This window comes from Dysidea avara, chromosome 3 (genome assembly GCF_963678975.1).
Source record: "Dysidea avara chromosome 3, odDysAvar1.4, whole genome shotgun sequence".
NCBI classification, from domain to species: Eukaryota; Metazoa; Porifera; class Demospongiae; order Dictyoceratida; family Dysideidae; genus Dysidea; species Dysidea avara.
Window position 1 is genome coordinate 31,642,557 of NC_089274.1, and position 21,943 is coordinate 31,664,499.

Below are 21,943 nucleotides of genomic sequence, written 5' to 3' on the forward strand. Positions count from 1 at the left end.
GCATAATGCCAGGATAATAGGGACGATGTTTGAAAAATTAATTAAATGCGCAATACGCGCGCCTGAAAGAAAGCAAATATTCACTGCCAATAGTATTATTAGTGCATTTTATAATCAAAAACACGTAATACAACTTATTAAACCGTTTCTTTGTTGGTTATTCACACTTTGCAGAAATAAGATCGAGATATTCTAATAGAGCAGTCACTTACTCTAATAGAGCAGTCAGGAAAGGCTGATATACTCTAATAAAACAGTCACTTCTAGGGCATAATTTTGATTTTGAAAGCATAATTTTGAGCATAATAGGCTTTATTTTTGAGCAATGCTCAAAAGCATAATAGGTAAAATTTCAGGCATAATAGGCCGGTGCCTAATTCCAGTATTCCACCATTCCAGTAGTCCATTCCACTGTTTATACACTCCCAGGATAGACTGGAGGTCACAGGTGTACACACACACACAGAGAGGACAAAGACGTGTGTGTAGGACTTACACTGTATATGTGTCCAATGTTTTTTACTTTACAAACCAGCATGGCAAGTCTTAGGGATCTAAATGGTTGCACTACCTGCAAAAACAATTATAAGTTAATTATATACAAACATATGCACATAGCTCTGTATTTTATACATAGATGTACACAAGTATTATATACAATGTAAACATGCTGAGATCATCGGTGTTTTAAGGTAACAGCACCATGAGACAGTCACACTGCAAGTAGAATTCTAGGAAAGATAACCGACAGAAAATAGCGGATAAAGTAGTTTTTACATCAAAATGCTTATTGCTGGATCCTTTTCCTAAATGATCAAATACTCCAATAAAGCAGCCACATTGCACCAATAGAGTGGTCAAGATTTTGAGAGAGTAGCCCAGCTATGTAGTCGGTTACTAGCATGAGCACCTATGGACACATGCAACTCCATACACTACTCACATTTCAGCCATGGCATCTTCATGTTAGTGATATATATCATTGGTTGTTACATTATTCTTACATGTAACAGGGATGGCCATTACTCCATCATCTTATATCAATAGGAAGGCCCTCAAGTTTAAGGAAAAGCTGGGAATAGTCAACTGTATATATCGAGAGATTGATTTCAGTAGATATTATAAGCAGAAAAATTTTACATATGCAATCGCAACTGAAGATTTTGCCTTGCTTTGACCATTAGTGATGTAGACTTTGCATGACACTTACCACCAGGTCATACTCACCAGTAAAACACTACAGTTGGCTGCTATGGACTTAGTGAAAGCTATTTTTCTGGAAGCAGGACTTGTATCCTATACAATGTCTCAGGACCTCACCACTTACGTGAGATATGCAGTTAAGTCCTTGTCAAAGGCCTGCTATGTATGTGTTATATATTAGTGGGCATTTGCCTGATATGTATGCTCTCAGCCCTCAGCCTTGACATACATATCAGGCAAAGCATTGTGCACTATACTTCACATTGAGAAATTAGCTATTTAAGTTACATTCAACTTATTTACATTTTCATTCATAGAAGAAACTTGAGCAACAAATATTATCCAGTCCAAACAAAACATGGTTATGAAAACAAATTCAACTCTGCAAAGAGATATACTCACAATATCAGAAGCAAACGATATGCAGTTAACATACCTGTTCCAAAAATATTCTTCTGAACGCCAAAATATTCTCCAAGATACATATATCATCACAAGTGCAACATCAAATGCATATATACTTATGCATAAGAAGTTTAGTACCACTGCTGTCACAATAAATGGTCTATCAGATCTATGTAGTTGCATGTCAAATGGAATGGGCATTTATGTAATACACACACACACACACACACACACACACACACACACACACACACACACACACACACACACACACGTACACACACATACGTACACACACACACACACACACACACACACACACACACACACACACACACACACACACACACACACACACACACACACACACACAAACATACATACATACGTACAATACACATTGTATGCACAGTAATATAACTGTTAAAGAATCTATGTAGCATACACAAGAAGACAAAGGAGACAGTACACAGAATCTTCATACTGTATTTACTTGATTTGTGCCACACCTTTGAATAGTACCGCACTGCAGTGCAGTACTATTCGAAGGTCTTTATCCTTGTTTCTGAAATTTTTTAAATTGTACCACACCCTTGAATAGTACCGCACTATACTTTTGTAATTACTCTTTACCAGTGTTCTCATAATTTTAGTATTGATCTTCACCTTGACTTAAGGAAGGCATTGTCCTGGTAAAACTTAAACGGCTGTCACATGATCGAAATTCTGATTAGCTAGTAAATTGACCACATAGCACAATGGCTATGCTACAAGGACTTGAGTGAAAGAAAGGTCCTGTATAGAAGAAGTAAGTAGTAACATGTTGCGATTGTTTTATAAAACTATAATGTGGTATAGCTATAGTAGTGGCAGGTTTAAAATATTAGTAGCGCACCCTCGAATAATACTGCAGTGTAGCACTACTTGTAGGGCTTTATCCTTATTTTTGGGGAAAAATATAATAGTACCCCTGTGGTACAAATCGAGTAAATACGGTATGTGAAAAGGTTTAGGTAATCCGGTATCTACCTGCAATTTGTCCTTCTTGTGTGCATGTAGATATTGTGAGAACTTACTTTTCCAATACTTCTGTTGAGGGTGGCTCCATGAAAACTAAGCTACTGTGTAGTACAATAACTGCATACAGGAATCGTTGAAACCATTTGTTTGTTATTATTTTAAATGCTCTAAAACACAGAGAAATACACAAAATGATAGTACTTTTCAAGCAAACTGAAGTAGTCTAGCTATCTCAACTTTTACACCTTTCATGATAAATTTATAGCTTTGTTTACATACAGTATATATATGATATAATATATGGCAGCATTGAATAGTAGGCATCATGGCAGTTAGCATTTTTTCATAAAAAAAAGATATAAGACCAGCCTCATATTCCTATTCCACGATGAATATTCAGTACTGGTTAAAGCATAAACATACCTTCAGATGATTATGGTGAGTTTCTATGAAACTAATTTAATAGATATTTAACCAACTGAATGGCCGACTGCTTCTTTCAGACAAGCATACCTCACTTGTGAAGAATGTTCACCATTAGACATTATTTGGAGCAGAATTGCCAATACATGCATCACAGACTTTTCTTTGCCCTTTGTGTCCCGTTTCTTTTTTTGCTTGTAGCATAAAGGTGTTGTTTTGTGATAACAGCTCCATGTGTCATCTATCACATAAGACAGAAGTGGAATTATTTGTACCAATTATTTAGTTAAAGAAATCAATGATTTAGCTACAGTATAACCAAGAGTTCATAATGTTTGTATGGGCCCTCATACAAACATCATGAACTCTTGGTACAACTAATTTTTGATTTTTCATTTCAATTGGAGAAATTGTATATGGCTAGATAGACATTTGGATCATTACAATTCCCTGACCAGTCATGAATTAATCATAAGTGATTAACAATTATGACTTAGGCCTTGAAAGGAACCAAGAATACGTATATGTATTAAGCGCAGCTTACATTATCCATAAAATCATGAATCTAGTATAGTTTGAATCATTTTAATGTTCAAAATCAGTCAGCAGCTGGTGTTACGTCCCAGACCCCCACACCTATACTGACTCACCACCAAATTTGGAAACCACCTAGGATATGACTCTGCTGCTTTTCACTATAATGATCCCTATAAGCTTATAAATTAAAATTCCTATTTTCTTTCATTTTGTATCAAACAGTATGGTAGTACTGTTTAAGTAGGCTAAGGGATCCCCCAAAAGTGATGTGCGCCACCTAAAATTCTGCTTTTAAAAATTATCCTAGAAACATCTTACGTGACAAAAATCACCTTTATGGAATAACATTAGTCCATCTAACATCAAATACAGCATTAAAAACAAAAAAAAAACACTTATAGGCAGCCGGATATAAAACCTTAAAAAATCACCGAAATTTGAATTTTCATCTGCTTGCCTGGCTTCCTGCCTGAACACAGTCACAGGCTGGAGGCTATGCACGGCTACCATTTTACGCCACAATCACCAGTGAAATGTACTTTTGGGGTTCTGACAAGTGCTGTTCATTCTCTTCTTCAGCAATGAAACCATATTGAGGCATTAATTTACCATATCAATGCTTCCCTTGAGCAGCATATGTAGATGCCACAAAATTATTTAAAGCGCTTATGCTTGGTAGATACCTGTAATATGAAGTAGGGATCCAAGCGATAAAAAGTAATGAAACAAGAGATGAATGATGGTATTACAACACAGCTCAGTGGGAAAATCCCTACTTTGGCATTGAACAAAATAATTGTTAAAACATGCCAATGTAGGGATTTCCCACAAAGATATGCTTGTAATACCATCATTCATCAATTGTTTCACTACTGTTTATTGCTTGGATCCCTATATACTGTACTAAGTATCATTTTTAAATTAATAATTTTTTAACATACATATATAGCATGTTCGCAGCTTTTCCAACTGCTGATTTAATATTATACACTTCTGCATAAATTTATTTGCAAGGTGGAATGAGTCACAAAATTGAATAGCAGCAGCTGTAGTGACAGTAGGCAGGAAATTGAAGCAAACATGATATTGGTACATCTTGATACACAAATAATTCCAAACTATATAATGAAACATACATTTGTGCATGTCTTGGTTTAAAGTAGTATAGTGCCATCCCATATCGTCCTCTACAAAAGATCATATAGCAACAATCAATTTTATAAAATATGCTGCTACCTTCCAGTAACTGCATCATTGATATGTGCTGCTGCTAATATGACATCTCTATCTTCTCCCTGTAACTCTGTAAACGATTGTGAAACTGCATCTCTCTATGAGTAGAATATGCAATATATTGTAAATGGCAAGCTCTATTGATTAACAAAAAGGATTAACATAATTAAACAAAATCAAGTATACACCTTTACACAGTATTACCAGCTACATGGTTGACAACACTACCAAACTCACTCCTTCAATTTTGGGAACAACAGCAATTGCAGGTGTCAATAATCCAAATTTGTTAATCATATCTGTTTTTGATGACATGTTCAGCGACTGCTTTTTATTTCATTGCTACAAACATTAATAACACTTAAGGTTGTACATAGAGTATATTATGATGTATGTATATATACCACTTTCACTCCCTATTTCAAAGGGAAGAGAAGGTATATAAATGCCATGTAGCACTGCTATCAGTGCTCAGGTGAGAAATGGAGGTAGTTATCAACAATATATCGCTCCTAGGAGGGTGTCTATTTTACCTCCATTTCTTGTTAATGCATTTCAGGCATTCAAAAAACAATGAAACAGCGGAGGTGATCTACACCTACAGCTGTACTAGTGGACATTTAATTGACAGGCCATATATGACTGAAATAGGAATCAAGTGTCCTCAAGTATGGCTGCAGGCATAGATGACTTCCCTTGCTTCATTGCTCAAATGTAAGTTTTCATTAACTTGTAGTATAATTATAGGAACCACAAAGACAGTGGTATAGTACCTCATGACAGCGGCGCCCGCTTGCTATTGCTGTAATGAACAAGAGACCAGGGCCGCCCACAGGGGTCAACTGGGGAATTTTGTCCCGGGCCCCAGCCTGAAAGGAGCCCCAGGAGGCCCCATGAAGGGCACCTTGAATACCTGTTTAAAAGATCGATATACTCTAATAGAGCAGTCATATCTAGATACTCTAATAGAGCAGTCACAGTATTCTTCAGAGGAGTAGTTTAGCAAGCTTATAAATAAGGAGATATGGTTGGTGAGGGGCAGCTATTGTCATTGTCAGCATGTAATGACCTTTTTTTTATTGGTCTTCAACTTACAGCTTGGGTGAAGTTGTGATTCAGCTTGCCCCTGGGGGCCCCACTTTAAATTTATGCCCTGGGCCCCTTAATTTCTCTGGGCGGCCCTGCAAGAGACCAGCAGCGTATACTTCAATACTTTTGTTATAAATCAGTAACTGATATTGAGAAACACTTAACAAGTACATCACATGATCCACGTAGTCCCCCAGTACATTCTATTTAACACACAGCATCACATGATCCTGAGGAGGAAGGGATCCATTCACAGACTACTGAGTTGTGAGTAATAACATGCTGGTGGTTGAATTCCCCAAAGTTATAGACAAATCATAAAATTATCTGTCTCCAGGCAAGTCAGTTGAGGGTGAAATATTTGTGACTGAATTGAACCATGAAAGTCAGGCTGGAGTATAAAGAGTTATGTTCAAACACAGATAAGTTAAAAGACAAGAAGGTGTAATAAGCTTTGTGTGACACTGTTAGCTATATCATTTATACAATAGTAGTAGACTAGTGGAATAAGCTGCACTGTAGTGTATAAGTAGCTAGCTAGATACATCTAAAGCAGTAAGGATGGACTCATGTTTTGTGCTAGGTTACATTAAGTGAAATGTGTGGGTGATTGTGCCCACCCATCCCTGAAGGTCTGGCTACACCACTGCACCAAGGTTCAAAAGATTTCCCAACCAAAAAATGTATCAACTGTATAGACACAAAATCATTTCTACATTTTAATATAACTAAATTTTCTGACTAATTAATTTAGTTACTAGTTAACAAACTACCTCCAGCCAAGTATAACTCAACAAATATACATATACACTATACATCAAGACACACGGTAGTGTGTCGTGCGGCCCAAGAAGCTGGCGTGTAACACCCATGAGTATATTGACAGGAAGAAAGAAAACGCAATTTTCGCACCTCCGTAGCTCTGTGCTTCCTTGATGAAACAAGACGATTTTTGCTGTGGACATGCCCTCCAACTGCAGCACTCTACATTCCAAATTTGAGCGAAATCGCTTCACGCGTTCCCGAGATATGCGACTTCAAAAATTGGCTCAGTTTCTTCGTTCTTTTTCTTGTCACACACTTACAAAAACTGTTATAAAACGTGAACGCCACATCCGATTGCCTTGAAATTTGGCACACTGAAGGGGGATATAAAGGCGCATCTCGGTACCAACTTCGGCTGGAATATGATAAACAGGCAAAGAATTATGAGCGATTATTCACGAAAAATAACACCAATATGTTGTCACGCCTACAGGGTAAACCGCGTATGGGAAGAAGCTGAAAATCGGTGGGTGAATAGGTTAACTATTGAACCTCAAACCTTTTGTGGTTTGAAAGAAATCGAGCTAAAAAACAGGAAGATAGAATGAAAAAACCAACAGTGTGTAACAATTATGCAATCAAGATTAGCTAATTAAAAAAACGACTGCTTGCCACGCCTACCAGATAAACCGCTTGGGGTAATGCTTTGAAAATCGTTATACAGATGGAGTAATCATCTTAGAAAGGCTCATCAATGGTGTAGAAGAATCAGACTTAAAGCCACGGAGTTATAACACGAAATCCAACTTGGTGCAGCAAGTGCGAGATCGAGATACTCTAATAGAGCAGTCATCCTAATAGAGCAGTCACCCTGAAGAGAATTCAAGAGATCAGTTAGAAACAAGAAACCTGTATAGAGATCAGCTACACACAAGTCACCTTGTAGAGAGATCAGCTAGAAGAAGTTACCTTGCAGGGAGTTCATGCAACTATGGAAAGAGATAGTTCAGCTAGAAGAAATCACCTTGTAGAGTTCAGCTACAAACAAATCTCCCTGTAGAGAGATTAGCTAGAAGAAGTTAACTTGTAGAGACTTCAGCTACAAAGAAACCATCATGTAGAGAGTTCAGCTACAAACAAATCTCCCTGTAGAGAGATCAGCTAGAAGAAGTTACCTTGTACAGAGTTCAGCTTCAAATAAATCACCCTGTAGAGAAAGATCAGCTAGAAGAGGTCACCTTGTAGAGAGTTCAGTTACAAAGAAACCACCATGTAGAGAGCTCAGCTACAAACTAGTGACCTTGTAGAGACATCAGCTAGAAGAAGTTACCTTGTAGAGAGTTCAGCTACAAAGAAACCATTATTTAAAGAGCTCAGCTGCAAACAAATCACCTGTACAGAATTCAGCTACAAACAAATCACCCTGTAGAAAGATCAGCTAGAAAAAGTTATCTTGTAGAGAGTTCAGTTACAAAGAAACCACCATGTAGAGAATTCAGCTACAAACTAGTGACCCTGTAAAGACATCAGCTAGAAGAAGTTACCTTGTAGAGAGTTCAGCTACAAAGAAACCATTATTTAAAGAGCTCAGCTGCAAACAAATCACCTATACAGAATTCAGCTACAAACAAATCACCATGTAGAGAGATCAGCTAGAAGAAGTTAACTTGTAGAGAGTTCAGCTACAAACAAATCACCTGTAGAGAGTTCAGCTACAAACAAATCACCCTGTAGAAAGATCAGTTAGAAGAAGTTACCTTGTAGAGAGTTCAGCTACAAAGAAACCATTTTATAAAGAGCTCAGCTGCAAACAAATCACCTGTACAGAAGTCAGCTACGAACAAATCACCATGTAGAGAGATTAGCTAGAAGAAGTTACCTTGTAGATAGCTCAGCTACAAACAGATCTCCCTGTAGAGAGATCAGCTAGAAGAAATTACCTTGTAGAGAGTTCAGCTACAAAGAAACCATTCTGTAAAGAGCTCAGCTGCAAACAAATCACCTGTACAGAATTCAGCTACAAACAAATCACCCTGTAGAGAGATCTGCTAGAAGAAATTACCTTGTAGATAGTTCAGCTACAAACAAATCACCCTGTAGAAAGATTAGTTAGAAGAAGTCACCTTGTAGAGAGTTCAGTTACAAAGAAACCATTCTGTAACGAGCTCAGCTGCAAACAAATCACCTGTACAGAATTCAGCTACAAACAAATCACCCTGTAGAGAGGTCAGCTAGAAGAAATTACCTTGTAGATAGTTCAGCTACAAACAAATCACCCTGTAGAAAGATTAGTTAGAAGAAGTTACCTTGTAGAGAGTTCAGCTACAAAGAAACCATTATGTAAAGAGCTCAGCTGCAAACAAATCACCTGTACAGAATTCAGCTACAAACAAATCACCCTGTAGAGAGGTCAGCTAGAAGAAATTACCTTGTAGATAGTTCAGCTACAAACAAATCACCCTGTAGAAAGATTAGTTAGAAGAAGTTACCTTGTAGAGAGTTCAGCTACAAAGAAACCATTTTGTAAAGAGCTCAGCTGCAAACAAATCACCTGTACAGAAGTCAGCTACGAACAAATCACCATGTAGAGAGATCAGCTAGAAGGAGTTACCTTGTAGATAGCTCAGCTACAAAGAAACCATTCTGTAAAGAGCTCAGCTGCAAACAAATCACCTGTACAGAATTCAGCTACAAACAAATCACCCTGTAGAGAGATCTGCTAGAAGAAATTACCTTGTAGATAGTTCAGCTACAAACAAATCACCCTGTAGAAAGATCAGTTAGAAGAAGTTACCTTTTAGAGAGTTCAGTTACAAAGAAACCATACTGTAAAGAGCTCAGCTGCAAACAAATCACCTGTACAGAATTCAGCTACAAACAAATCACCCTGTAGAGAGGTCAGCTAGAAGAAATTACCTTGTAGATAGTTCAGCTACAAACAAATCACCCTGTAGAAAGATTAGTTAGAAGAAGTTACCTTGTATAGAGTTCAGCTACAAAGAAACCATTTTGTAAAGAGCTCAGCTGCAAACAAATCACCTGTACAGAAGTCAGCTATGAACAAATCACCATGTAGAGAGATTAGCTAGAAGAAGTTACCTTGTAGATAGCTCAGCTACAAACAGATCTCTCTGTACAGAGATCAGCTAGAAGAAATTACCTTGTAGGAAGTTCAGCTACAAAGAAACCATTCTGTAAAGAGCTCAGCTGCAAACAAATCACCTGTACAGAATTCAGCTACAAACAAATCACCCTGTAGAGAGATCTGCTAGAAGAAATTACCTTGTAGATAGTTCAGCTACAAACAAATCACCCTGTAGAAAGACCAGTTAGAAGAAGTTACCTTTTAGAGAGTTCAGCTACAAAGAAACCATTCTGTAAAGAGCTCAGCTGCAAACAAATCACCTGTACAGAATTCAGCTACAAACAAACCACCCTGTAGAGAGATCAGCTAGAAGAAGTTACCTTGTAGATAGTTCAGCTACAAACAAATCACCCTGTAGAGAGATCAGCTAGAAGAAGTTACCTTGTAGAGAGTTCAGCTACAAAGAAACCACCATGTAGACAGCTCAGCTGCAAAGAAATCACCCTGTATAAAATTCTGCCACAAACAAATTGCCCTGTAGAAAGATCACTTAGAAGTTACCTTGTAGAGAGTTCAGCTACAAAGAAACCATTCTGTAAAGAGCTCAGCTGCAAACAAATCACCTGTACAGAATTCAGCTACAAACAAATCACCCTGTAGAGAGATCAGCTAGAAGAATTTACCTTGTAGATCGTTCAGCCACAAACAATTCACCCTGTAGAGAGAGCATCTAGAAGAAGTCACCTTGTAGAGTGTTCAGTTACAAAGAAACCACCATGGAGATTTCTGTAATCAATATATGTATTATATATATAATTTGTACACTTACTGATAAAATATTTAAAGTACATCTACTTCATCTTTTCTTCTTCCTGTGGTAAAAAAAAGATAGGTTAAAAAAGTCCCAAAGCCGGCCATAGGCCGGCTTTGGGGTATACAAATACAAAAAGAAATGAAATCTAATCTAAAACAGCCAAGCTGTAAAAAAAGTGTGCGGCCCTCAAAAAGGCTATGGTGAAAAAAGATGTGAAATCCAAGGTGGCGGCCAAGAAATGGCTGTGATGGTAGGTTAATGGTAAAAATTTTAATAATGACAATTCAGGTGAATTTTGTGCCAAGACCAAGCGGCACAAAAATTCACCTGAATTGTCGTTATTAAGACCAAGCGGCACAAAAATTCACCTGAATTGTCGTTATTAAAATTTTTACCATTAACCTACCATCACAGCCATTTCTTGGCCGCCACCTTGGATTTCACATCTTTTTTCACCATAGCCTTTTTGAGGGCCGCACACTTTTTTTACAGCTTGGCTGTTTTGGATTAGATATATATATATACACACATTTTTTGGAAAATAAATTCAGGAAACTAGGCACACATCTTGGTCTTCAGCCAGCCAGCTGTGGGCACACTCAGTTTAAAATGTTATTATTTTCAAAAATACCTGACTGTTTTATTAGAGTATATTTGACTGCTCCTTATGATCATCATAGGTGCAGGAGCCTTTCTGAAACAAGGCTAAGGAGCTCCATTTCCCTCCCCTTTGCTTCTAAACCTATAACCGTTCACACAATATTTAAGCAAACTTTACATTTTTTTCTTAAAGATCATGTAATCATTAAGTATGGTAGTACTTAATGGTAGGGATCGTCAAGGTTCACGATTTCCCGCCAAAAAATTACGCACCAAAAGCAGACTTGCAAAACCATCTCGGCGATTCAGCAGTATTGTATTACAAAAGTGAAGCACGATTTCACCTTCAAAATGACACGAAATGCATCCTATGAGTTTCCACGAATTTAAAAAAAAATTCTATCTGATCGAATTTTCTAGTGACTGACTCCCTAACTGATGCCTTCAGCCAGGCCTAGCGGGAAGATGGCAACAGCTACAGTCCTACTTCTTGCATGAAAACGGCTCGCTTTGCCTATAGATTAAACCTTTCCTACACCGATAGAAATACAATCCTTGCGCTAGGGTCTTACCTTTCATCGTTCTTTAATGTCGCCATCGTCCTGGATTCACTACAGGTAGTGTTAATAACTCCACAAATGGCTTCAATGTACGGCGCCGTCCGTTTTAATAAGAGTGCTCGCTAAATAGAGTAATCATAATCTTCGCGGTAAAATATTCGAATACACGTGGTTGAAAGTTCGAAGTTGATTTTGAGCAGGAAGAGCGAGCTGTTCACAATCGGGAAGCTTTGTACGTGTAAGTGAATATATTTAGCGACTTATATCTTTTGTTTCTGGCAAAGTTAACCGGAAAAATTAATATTGCTTGTGTTTGTAAACGCATTTCTTTGCTGTAAACAACGTATCTACCTCAAGTATTTGAGCGATATTAGAAATAATTCGTAGCAAAATAGCGTTAGCTAAGGGTATTGTGGTTATTATTGCTTTGTGTGTTTTCTCTGAGGCAATATTGGGTGCGGCAATGCCTTCGAAGGAAGCGGCGCGGAAGAGTAGAAAGAAGGAGAATAACAGGGCGTACTATGAAGCTCATACAGAGTCTATATTCTCAGAGAGAAAGGACAAGTACAGCAGTGAATGCCGATCACAGCGTCATGCTAATGAGTACTACAAAAATGTAACAGCGTCGCGTGAGAAATCAGCTGAAGCCACCAAAACATCATTTAACAAAGATTTGGCAAAGTCTCGCATTGAGTCAGCGGAAAGGCAAAGGGAATACTACCATCAAGACTTGGAAAAGTAACTTTAGTGTCCTGTGTAATAGAAACTGCATGCACATAAAAGATAAGATTCATGCAATGTTTGTAAAAAGTACACAAACAAGTGGAACAAAAAATTAGGAATTTTCAATATGAGTAGGGATCAAAGTAATAAAAAGTATTGAAACAAGAGAGATTATCTACCACCTGAAGTCATGCTAGTACACACGTAATCCCTACTTCAGTGCCATTATATCTTAAATCTTGGCAACTGAAGTAGCGATTACGTGTGTACTAGCATGACTTCAGGTGGTAGATAATCTCTCTTGTTTCAGTACTTTTTATTACTTTGATCCCTACTCATATTGAAAATTCCTAATTTTTTGTTCCACTTGTAATATTTAGGTTTGCCAAAACATTGACCTACCACATCACACAAGGCTAATTTGACATGGTCTAACCCAAAAGTTTGTAAGTACTTTCATAAACAAAATGCACTGCCTTAAAGCTTATGTGATTCAGAAGCACAATGCAAAAATCTTAATATAAACTTCATTGTATTCTAGTTTGGCATTGTAATTTTGAGATCATATGAAAATAGCATTTATTTATGGATTTTAAATGGTGCTTGTGACATGTCAATTAAACCTCCAGCTTGGACATATTGATTTCACTGACTGCACATATATACAAGCATAAAAGGCTGTAAATTAATTTTTAACGATCAGGCAATAATTATTAGAGCTGTTGATAAGCGTTAAATAAAGCTATGCCTTTGTAGCCTAATTCATGAAATGATGTGATAATAGTTTACACATGAATGTTTCCTGAAAATACATACTTTTTGTTAGAATTCCTTATCACACTGTGACATATACATGCAATGCTTTTAAATTACCATACAAAGGTAATGCACACATACCCATCGATACTACTCATATTTGAAGTATAGTACATTTAGTAGAACCTTTCACTAAGAAATTTTGGAGAGGATTACTTGTTGAGAGGAAAACCGTATTGGTACATTTCCTCTGGTTATTCATGTCCATATTTTGCCGTAAATATGCTGTAATTTTTGCACATGCCTGTGGCACCTGCCTACAGGAAAGGTACTAATGAACTAAGCCAGCTGCAACATAATCATTGTAACATTCAAATGTTAATAAACAAGAATTTCATTGATCTCTTCCAATTGATTGATTGATACTTGCAGCATTCGGGGAGCTTTACAAGTGTAACATTCACATTTACATGCAGGTACACATAGATCACTACATATACACATAATGAAAATAATAAAAAACAACAGTACACTTGACAGAACAAAAATAAAACAAAACTGGGAGGAAATGACTTAACAGGTATATAAGGTAAATTAGGAACTTTAAATTCAAGTAGGGGTCACATAAATAAAAGTATTAAGGGGGGTTGTCACACCTGTAGCTATGCTAGTGAACAACTTGGTTTTATAACTTGTCAATATCATAAGTGTGGTATTACATTATTGTAGGGACCACGAAGATTTGTAGTTTTAACTGCCAGAAGATATGGACTAAAAACCAGTCAAACTAAAAGTGTCTTCAGAGCAATCCAAACACTTCACATAAGTTTACAGAATTTACATGGAAATTTACAGAAGTTCAATAGTCACAGTAAATGGATTGCAAGCTTCATACATTGTTCTCCCTATGTACAGTATAGGGCTGAATAACTGCTTTTGTGCTTATAAATCATTAGGGCAAGGGCACATATTTTGTCAATCAATTGTAGCCTCGTACCTCTGGTACCGTGGTATTACAACAGAGAAGTGTTTTATTACTTTTTAATTCTTTAAAATTCCTACCTGTTTGTTTAATTCATTAGAATCTAACCCAGGAAAGAATGATGCCAGACATACTATAAAACTAATTTTTGCATCTGAACAGTTGCATGAACCACACCTTGTATTAATTACTGAAAAGCAAAGTGGCCATTTCACTTTGTTATCAGTTGCATGCATGATTCGTCCATTATTCAGTGTTACAAATGGAGAACGATAAGAGAGCCATCAATCCCATCACTACAGGCAATATGGATGGTTCCATGGCATAGCATTCCATAAGATAGCACAAGAAGCCATACATGTTATTCATGTATCAACATCTGGAGAAAGAAATGGGAGGACAAAGGCAAGTCCATGATGCATCCGTTGTGGCTGCTGAATTAAGGCACGTCTCAGGTCTAAGAGACTCAAAATAGTGAAGAAATCAAGCTCAGTGTTTATTTGATGTTTGGCTGAATGTATCAGTCAGATGCAATTCAGAAATTCTATAGTGAGTAATTGAAAGCATTATAAGTTGCATTGGAGGCACATTTGGGCTTCAACCAATACTACCATTCTGTTGAGAAGGGAAAAGTGACGTAGGTTTTGGATGATATCTATTGGTAGGAAATCACAAATCTTTACGACCCCTACTATATATACTGTATAATAATTACTTGTTCATAAAATTGTAGGGAAAAATTCACCAAATCAACCAGAAGGCCATATCATTTGTTCCCTAAACCTTCTTCAAAAGAGAATCAACAGAAATATTTGAAACTGTAGCAATAATATATAAGTCCTGACAGTATTTTGAATTGTCAGCAAACACATCATCACTGTGTACTACAACTATTCAGTGTTAATTACTTGTGGTCACAAATATAATAGCTTCTACTGGTGTCACTCTCCTCAAATGATGTAGCCTTGGCTTAAAGCATTGCCATTGGGTCTCTAAATATAAGTAATATTTCCTTTGATGTCAGAAGTTACTAAATCCAATAGAAACCTGTGGCGGAGTTACTAAATAGCTAGTCTCACCAGTGGTTGTTTGCTACATGAAAATCGGTAAAGCCAAAAACAAAAAATGTCCTTGCTGTTAGTGACAAGACAAGCATCATTAGCATTCAGATATAGGCGTTCCAGTCAATACACCAATGTCACTGACACACTGATCAACGTGAAAGATAGATCTCGATGCTAGCACCCACAGTTTGCTTCTTAAGAGCTTACGTTCTGGACAAGATAAGTGTCATTCTAGCCCAACATAGTAACTACTTGATACTGGCACTACTGTCATGTAATTTTGCGGAGCCCAATGGCAGTTATGAATGTCATGCCACTGCAGTGGCACTGACATGATCAACTTGACTTAGGATAAGTCCCAATACTAGCATGCAGTTTTGTAATTTTCTCTCACACCTACTTCATTCAGGAAAATTTTCTAAACCACTTAGGGTTGGCTGACATCAATTTCTATGCTATATTGAGCTCCTCAGACAATGTGGCTTGGCTATCCACATTATCCTCAGGTCTCTAAATAGCACAGAAACCTTGTCAGCCCATTCTAACTAATACAAAAACCTAGTCATCACATTCTACTATAATACACATACATGCAATGCAAAACCCATACAGTCAACACGATTACAATCTAATGGTAGAGTTTTGATAATCTAAGTGTTATCCCCACTAGGGACCTGTGAGAAGGCTAAAGTCTGTCAATACATCTTTAAACTTAAAACAAAGAGAAAAAAAAGACCCAGCAGCATGCACTCTAGACAATTAATTTCTCACTATTTTATTTGTCCCTAGGGACCCGTGAAAAAGATAATACAAGGAGTTTGAATATTGAAACTAAAACTCTATTCTGAGCCAGGGGAGTATCCAGGAGCTGGCAAGGGGAGGGGCACAAACAGGGTAAGTTGTAGGTGGTTGGGGAGAGCCAGATTCTCTAGTTCAGTGCTGCGTTTTTTGAAGCAACAAATAATCACCTCTTAGTATAGTGTCTCACTGTTGATTTTTGCCTTTTTAGTAGAGCTTCTAAGCCTTAAAAAAAGGCAAGTTTTGTGCACTTTTGATAAAAGCATGAAACTTGGTACATAGTTTGTATATACCATAAAGGTCATTTTAAGATCAGGAGCCACCTCAGATTTGACCTTTGGTGACCTTTGTATCCAATTTTATACTTAAAATTGATAGTTTTTCCTCTATTTCACTTATACATGACTCAAAATCCACAAATATGGTGTCAAATTAACGCTTTTACTCTAAAGAGCAAGTTGACACTTACAGAAAGTCTGTAGCTCCTCTATTCAAAAGTTACAGTCATTTATAAGATCATATTTTCACCCACCCACGCACATCATGTATGATAGTTGTATGTATACTACAGTATTTTCACATAGTTCTATTACATCCCGAGTAATTATTGTACAGTTATATAGTGGACCCTGTCTTAGTAACTACCTGTGTAAAGACACCACCTCTCCATACCAGGGACACTGGAACAGCAAATTCAAAAAACTGTATTGCATAAAAGCATGCTTGTCTAATGCAGCCATTTGTTTATCTGCATACCACAGCAAAATAATCCTGAGGTGATTACAGTAACTATGTGTGGTATCAGGTTACATGATTTTGTTTAAGTAGCCTGCTTTATAACTGTTATTAATTTTCAGGATATGAAAACTTTAATATACAGCAATATACACTGATTAAACCCTGTACTGTGTAACAGATTAAGTGATATCAATTATAGAAGGCCAATCACTCTGTATAGTCTGCAGGAGAATAAAGTGAATAGCATATATTTAAAACATTCACATATATTAATCCTACTGTTGTGCTATGAAAATAAAAAACAACCAAAGACTATATATGGCCATAATATAATGACATAGCTCCAAGGTAGTTTGCCTCTCCATATTGTGAACAATGGTTGTTAATAAATCTGTACGTACAGCAGGATATTCATATTCTTTGATATTTGAATGTTAAAAATTAATAAGCATTTGGTAATTATATGGATATACTTTCATTTTTATTGTTGCCATTCAAACCTAGCTGTTATTATATGATATAGGCAGAATCAAGGGATGAACAGAATCATGTAAAAAGCAATTTTCATATTATTATTCATAAAATTCTAGATTGTGTAGCGTAGCAAAATAATATTTTAAACTCAACCATATTCATTCATGATCACAATTACGTACATTTTCACAAATTTGTCATTCACTCATGAAATTTTTGAAAATTTTCTTCCTTAATATTTTTAACCTATAAAGTAATAGAGCCTTTCTAACTCATAACTAGTTTCATTTTTAGCCTATATAGAGGTTAGTTATAATTACGCATCACCCAATGTGCCTTGACTTTACACATTGGAATACAAATAGAAATTTCACTGCATGCATGGCTGGACCAAAATGGCATAAGTAGATTTCTCAGTAAATAGATCAACCTTGACTGTGAAGTTAATATGTCATAAATCGAATGTACGTGTAAGTAGCTATTAGACCAACCAGCTATTAGCAGCATAAGGAATGTTTCAAAATGTAATCAAATGTTATACTTCTATGCTAGTACACCAAATTCTACATAATGCTCTTTCTAAGGTGATTTTATAGATACGTACATATTCCAAACTATTGATATAACCATCTTGACCTGTAAGTGTACGTACAAGTCTAATAGTAATAGGGATGCCATGCAAATAATCTCCTTTACATTTCCGCAGGTTCCTGGTTACAACCATAGATTGTAGAGAAGGGGGATTGGAAACTGCATGTTACATTCACGCCTACAGACTAAGTGTCACCTTCGTGTTATTACAAAGATATATAGCCTATAACAAATATATATAGCCTATATATAACATACAGAAAGTATGTACATAAAGTTAACTTTGAGAGGGAGGACAAAACCTTGCGTTTCTGTAGTCATGGATCAGAATGCGTACAACTATATTTTAGATTGGAGTTTCTAATCCCCCTTCTATATTCTATGTTACAACCTTAGCCTATACCCACTTGATTAATAAAATTGGTCTCTGCTGTGTATAATTTATATACTGTGCAAGTGGGTTATCCCAACCCCTCCCCACCTCCTATATTGTACTCCTACTAACCTATCAAGACACACGGTAGTGTGTCGTGCGGCCCAAGAAGCCGGCGCGCCACACAATGAGTATATTTACAGGAAGAAAGTAAACGCGATTTTAACACCTTTGTAGCTCTGTGATTCCTTATCCGATTGAAACCAACGTTGCTACAGAAGTGCCGGCTAGGTAGGGGAGTCCCCATTTCAAATTTGAAGAAAATCGCTCCATCCATTTCCGAGATACGATCGGCCAAAGTTTGGGCTTTTTTCTTCGTTTTTTTCTTCTACTTCTTTTCGCACACTTTGCAAAATCCGCCATAAAACACGAATTCGTGCTCCACTCGGGCTGAAATTTGGCACACTTAAAGGGCTCACTAAGGCAAATCTCAGTACCAAGTTTGGTAGGAATCCGATGAACATTCACCGAGTTATGACCAATTATTTGCGTAAAATAAGGTCGAAGGTCTGTCACGCCCACAAGGTGAACCGCTTGAAGGAATGAGCTGAAAATTGCTATGTAGATGGAGTAACTATTGTAGGAGTGCCTTTTCGTGGTTTGAAAAGAATCCAGTTAAAGGCCATCGAGATATGACACAAAACCCAACCTGTATCACAATTACGCGATCGATTTTTATGAATAAAAAAACTATTAGTTTTCACACCTACTAGGCAAACCGCTTAGAGCAGTGAGCTGAAAATCGGTATGTAGCTGGAATAATCATCATAGAAAGTCCTTGCAGTAGTACAGAAGAATCAGATTACAAACCACTGAGTTATGATTCCAAAGCCAACTAGGGTCCTGCTGATTAACAATAAATAAATAAAATAAATAAGTGTAACATATGCGAGATCGAGATACTCTAATAGAACAGTCACCCTAATAGAGCATTCAGCTAATTTATTTACTCCATTATAGAATTCTATTACATTGCAAGTTATTCTGTAGGGAGTTCAGCTGCAAACAGTTAATCTTATACACAGTTCATCAAGAAGTAAGCCACCCTATAGAGAGTTCAGCTACAGATATATCGCTGTAGTGATTCAGAAGAATCAGAACATTACAAGTCACACTGAAGAGAGTTCAGCTATAAACAAGTCATGCACCCTGTGGAGAGTTTGGATACACTCTCTAGAGAGTTCAGCTACAAACAAGTCACTGTGGAGAGAGTTCAGCTACAAAGAAACTACCCTGTAGAGAGTTCATCTATACAAACAAGTTAACTTATAGAGACCAGCTGCAAACAAGTAACCCTGTAGAGATTTCAACTACAGACAAGTCACTTTATAGTTTATACAATGTTCAGCTACAAGTAAGTCACTCTGTAGAGAATTCAGCTACATACAAGTCACTCTGTAGAGAATTTTGCTACAAACAAATCACAGTGTAGAGAGTTCAGCAACCAAAAAACCACCTGTAAAGAGTTCAGCTATACAAACAAGTTACTCTGTAGAGAGAACAGCTAGAAACAAGAGAGAGCTCAGTTAGAAGAAGTTTCCCTGTAGAGATCTCAGCTGCAAAGAAACCCTGTAGAGAGATCAACTACAAACAAATCACCCTGCAGAGTGTTCAGCTATAAACAAATCACCCTGTAGAAAGTTCAGGCACATACAAATCACCCTATATAGAGTTCAGCTACAAAAAAAAATCACTCTGTAGAGAGTTCAGCTACAAAGAAACCATCCTGTAGAGAGTTCAGCTACAAACAAGTTACCCTACAGTGAAATCAGTTTGAAACAAGAGATTTCAGCTACAAACAAATTAACCTGTAGAGAGTTCAGCTATGAACAGATCACCCTGTAGAGAGTTCAGCTATACAAGTCACCCTGTAGAGAGATCAGCTAGAAGAAGTCACCGTCTACAGAGATCAGCTAGAAGCAAGTCACCTTGTAGAGAGTTCAGTGACAAAGAAACAATCCTGTAGAGAGTTCAGCTACAAACCAATCACCCTGTAGAGAGTTCAGCTACAAATAAATCAACCTGTAGAGAGATCAGTTAGAAACTAGACACAATATAGGGAATTCAGTTACAAGCAAATCACCCTGTAAAGAGATCAGCTACAAACAAATCACCTTGCAGTGAGTTCAACTACAAACAAATTACCCTTAGGCACCGGCCTATTATGCCTGAAATTTTACCTATTATGGTTTTGAGCATTGCTCAAAAATTAAGCCTATTATACTCAAAATTATGCTTTCAAAATCAAAATTATGCTCTAGAAGTGACTGTTTTATTAGAGTATATCAGCCTTTCCTGACTGCTCTATTAGAGTAAGTGACTGCTCTATTAGAGTATCTCGATCTTATTTCTGCAAAGTGTGAATAACCAACAAAGAAACGGTTTAATAAGTTGTATTACGTGTTTTTGATTATAAAATGCACTAATAATACTATTGGCAGTGAATATTTGCTTTCTTTCAGGCGCGCGTATTGCGCATTTAATTAATTTTTCAAACATCGTCCCTATTATGCTGGCATTATGCTTGATGCTTTTGGCCACCTATTATGTTTTAAATTATGCCGGCATAATCGGCCGGTGCCTAATTACCCTGTAGAGAGATCAGCTACAAACAAAACACCATGTAGAGACTTCAGCTACAAACAAATCAACCTGTAGAGATTTCAGTTACAAACAAATCACCCACCTTAGAGAGATCAGCTACAACCAAATCACCCTGTAGAGAGATCAAGATCAGCTACAAACAATCACCCTGTAGAGAGATCAGCTACAAACAAATCACCCTGTAGAGAGTTCAGCTACAAACAAATCACCCTGCAGAGAGTTCAGCTGCAAACAAATCACCCTGTAGAGAGTTCAGCTACAAAAAAATCAACCTGTAGAGAGATCAGCTACAGTATATAGACACTAGACACAATATAGGGAATTCAGTTACAAGCAAATCACCCTGTAGAGACTTCAGTTACAAACAAATCACCCACTGTAGAGAGATCAGCTACAACCAAATCACCCTGTAGAGAGATCAGCTATATAGACACTAGACACAATATAGGGAATTCGGTTACAAGCAAATCACCCTGTAGAGAGTTCAGCTACAAACACATCACCCTGTAGAGAGTTCAGCTACAAACAAAATACCCTATAGAGAGATCAGCTACAAACAAAACACCTTGTAGAGACTTCAGCTACAAACAAATCAACCTGTAGAGATTTCAGTTACAAACAAATCACCCACTGTAGAGAGCAGCTACAACCTAAATCACCCTGTAGAGAGATCAGCTACAAACAAATCACCCTATAGAGAGTTCAGCTACAAAAAAAATCACCCTGTAGAGAGATTAGCTAGAAACACATCACCCTGTAGAGAGTTCAGCTACAAACAAATCACCTTGTAGAAAGTTAAGCTACAAACAAATCACCTTGTAGAGAGTTCACTTACAAACAAATCTACCTGTAGAGATATCAGTTACAAACAAATCACCCCCTGTAGAGAGATCAGATCACCCTATAGAGAGTTCAGCTACAAACAAGTCACCCTGTAGAAAGTTCAGGTATAAAAAAATCACCCTATAGATAGTTTTGATACAAACAAATCACCCTGTAGAGCGTTCAGCAAGATAAAAGTCACCCTGCAGAGACATCAGGTTACC

The 21,943-nt window shown here is 37.1% G+C and overlaps 1 protein-coding gene across 1 annotated transcript in view; it reads right to left on the reverse strand.

Moving 5' to 3' along the window:
- The window catches only part of LOC136250696 (uncharacterized), a 178,047-nt gene that overhangs the window by 150,829 nt on the left and 5,275 nt on the right, over nucleotides 1-21,943 (reverse strand). The window contains exons 2-8 of the mRNA XM_066042925.1: nucleotides 5,059-5,163; nucleotides 4,825-4,919; nucleotides 4,725-4,775; nucleotides 2,685-2,795; nucleotides 1,640-1,777; nucleotides 1,507-1,585; nucleotides 497-571 (exon numbers count right to left, since the gene is read on the reverse strand). Of these exons, the coding sequence (XP_065898997.1) occupies nucleotides 497-571; nucleotides 1,507-1,585; nucleotides 1,640-1,777; nucleotides 2,685-2,795; nucleotides 4,725-4,775; nucleotides 4,825-4,919; nucleotides 5,059-5,136 (627 nt within the window). The 5' untranslated portion in view covers nucleotides 5,137-5,163. The remainder of the gene's footprint in view (nucleotides 1-496; nucleotides 572-1,506; nucleotides 1,586-1,639; nucleotides 1,778-2,684; nucleotides 2,796-4,724; nucleotides 4,776-4,824; nucleotides 4,920-5,058; nucleotides 5,164-21,943) is intronic.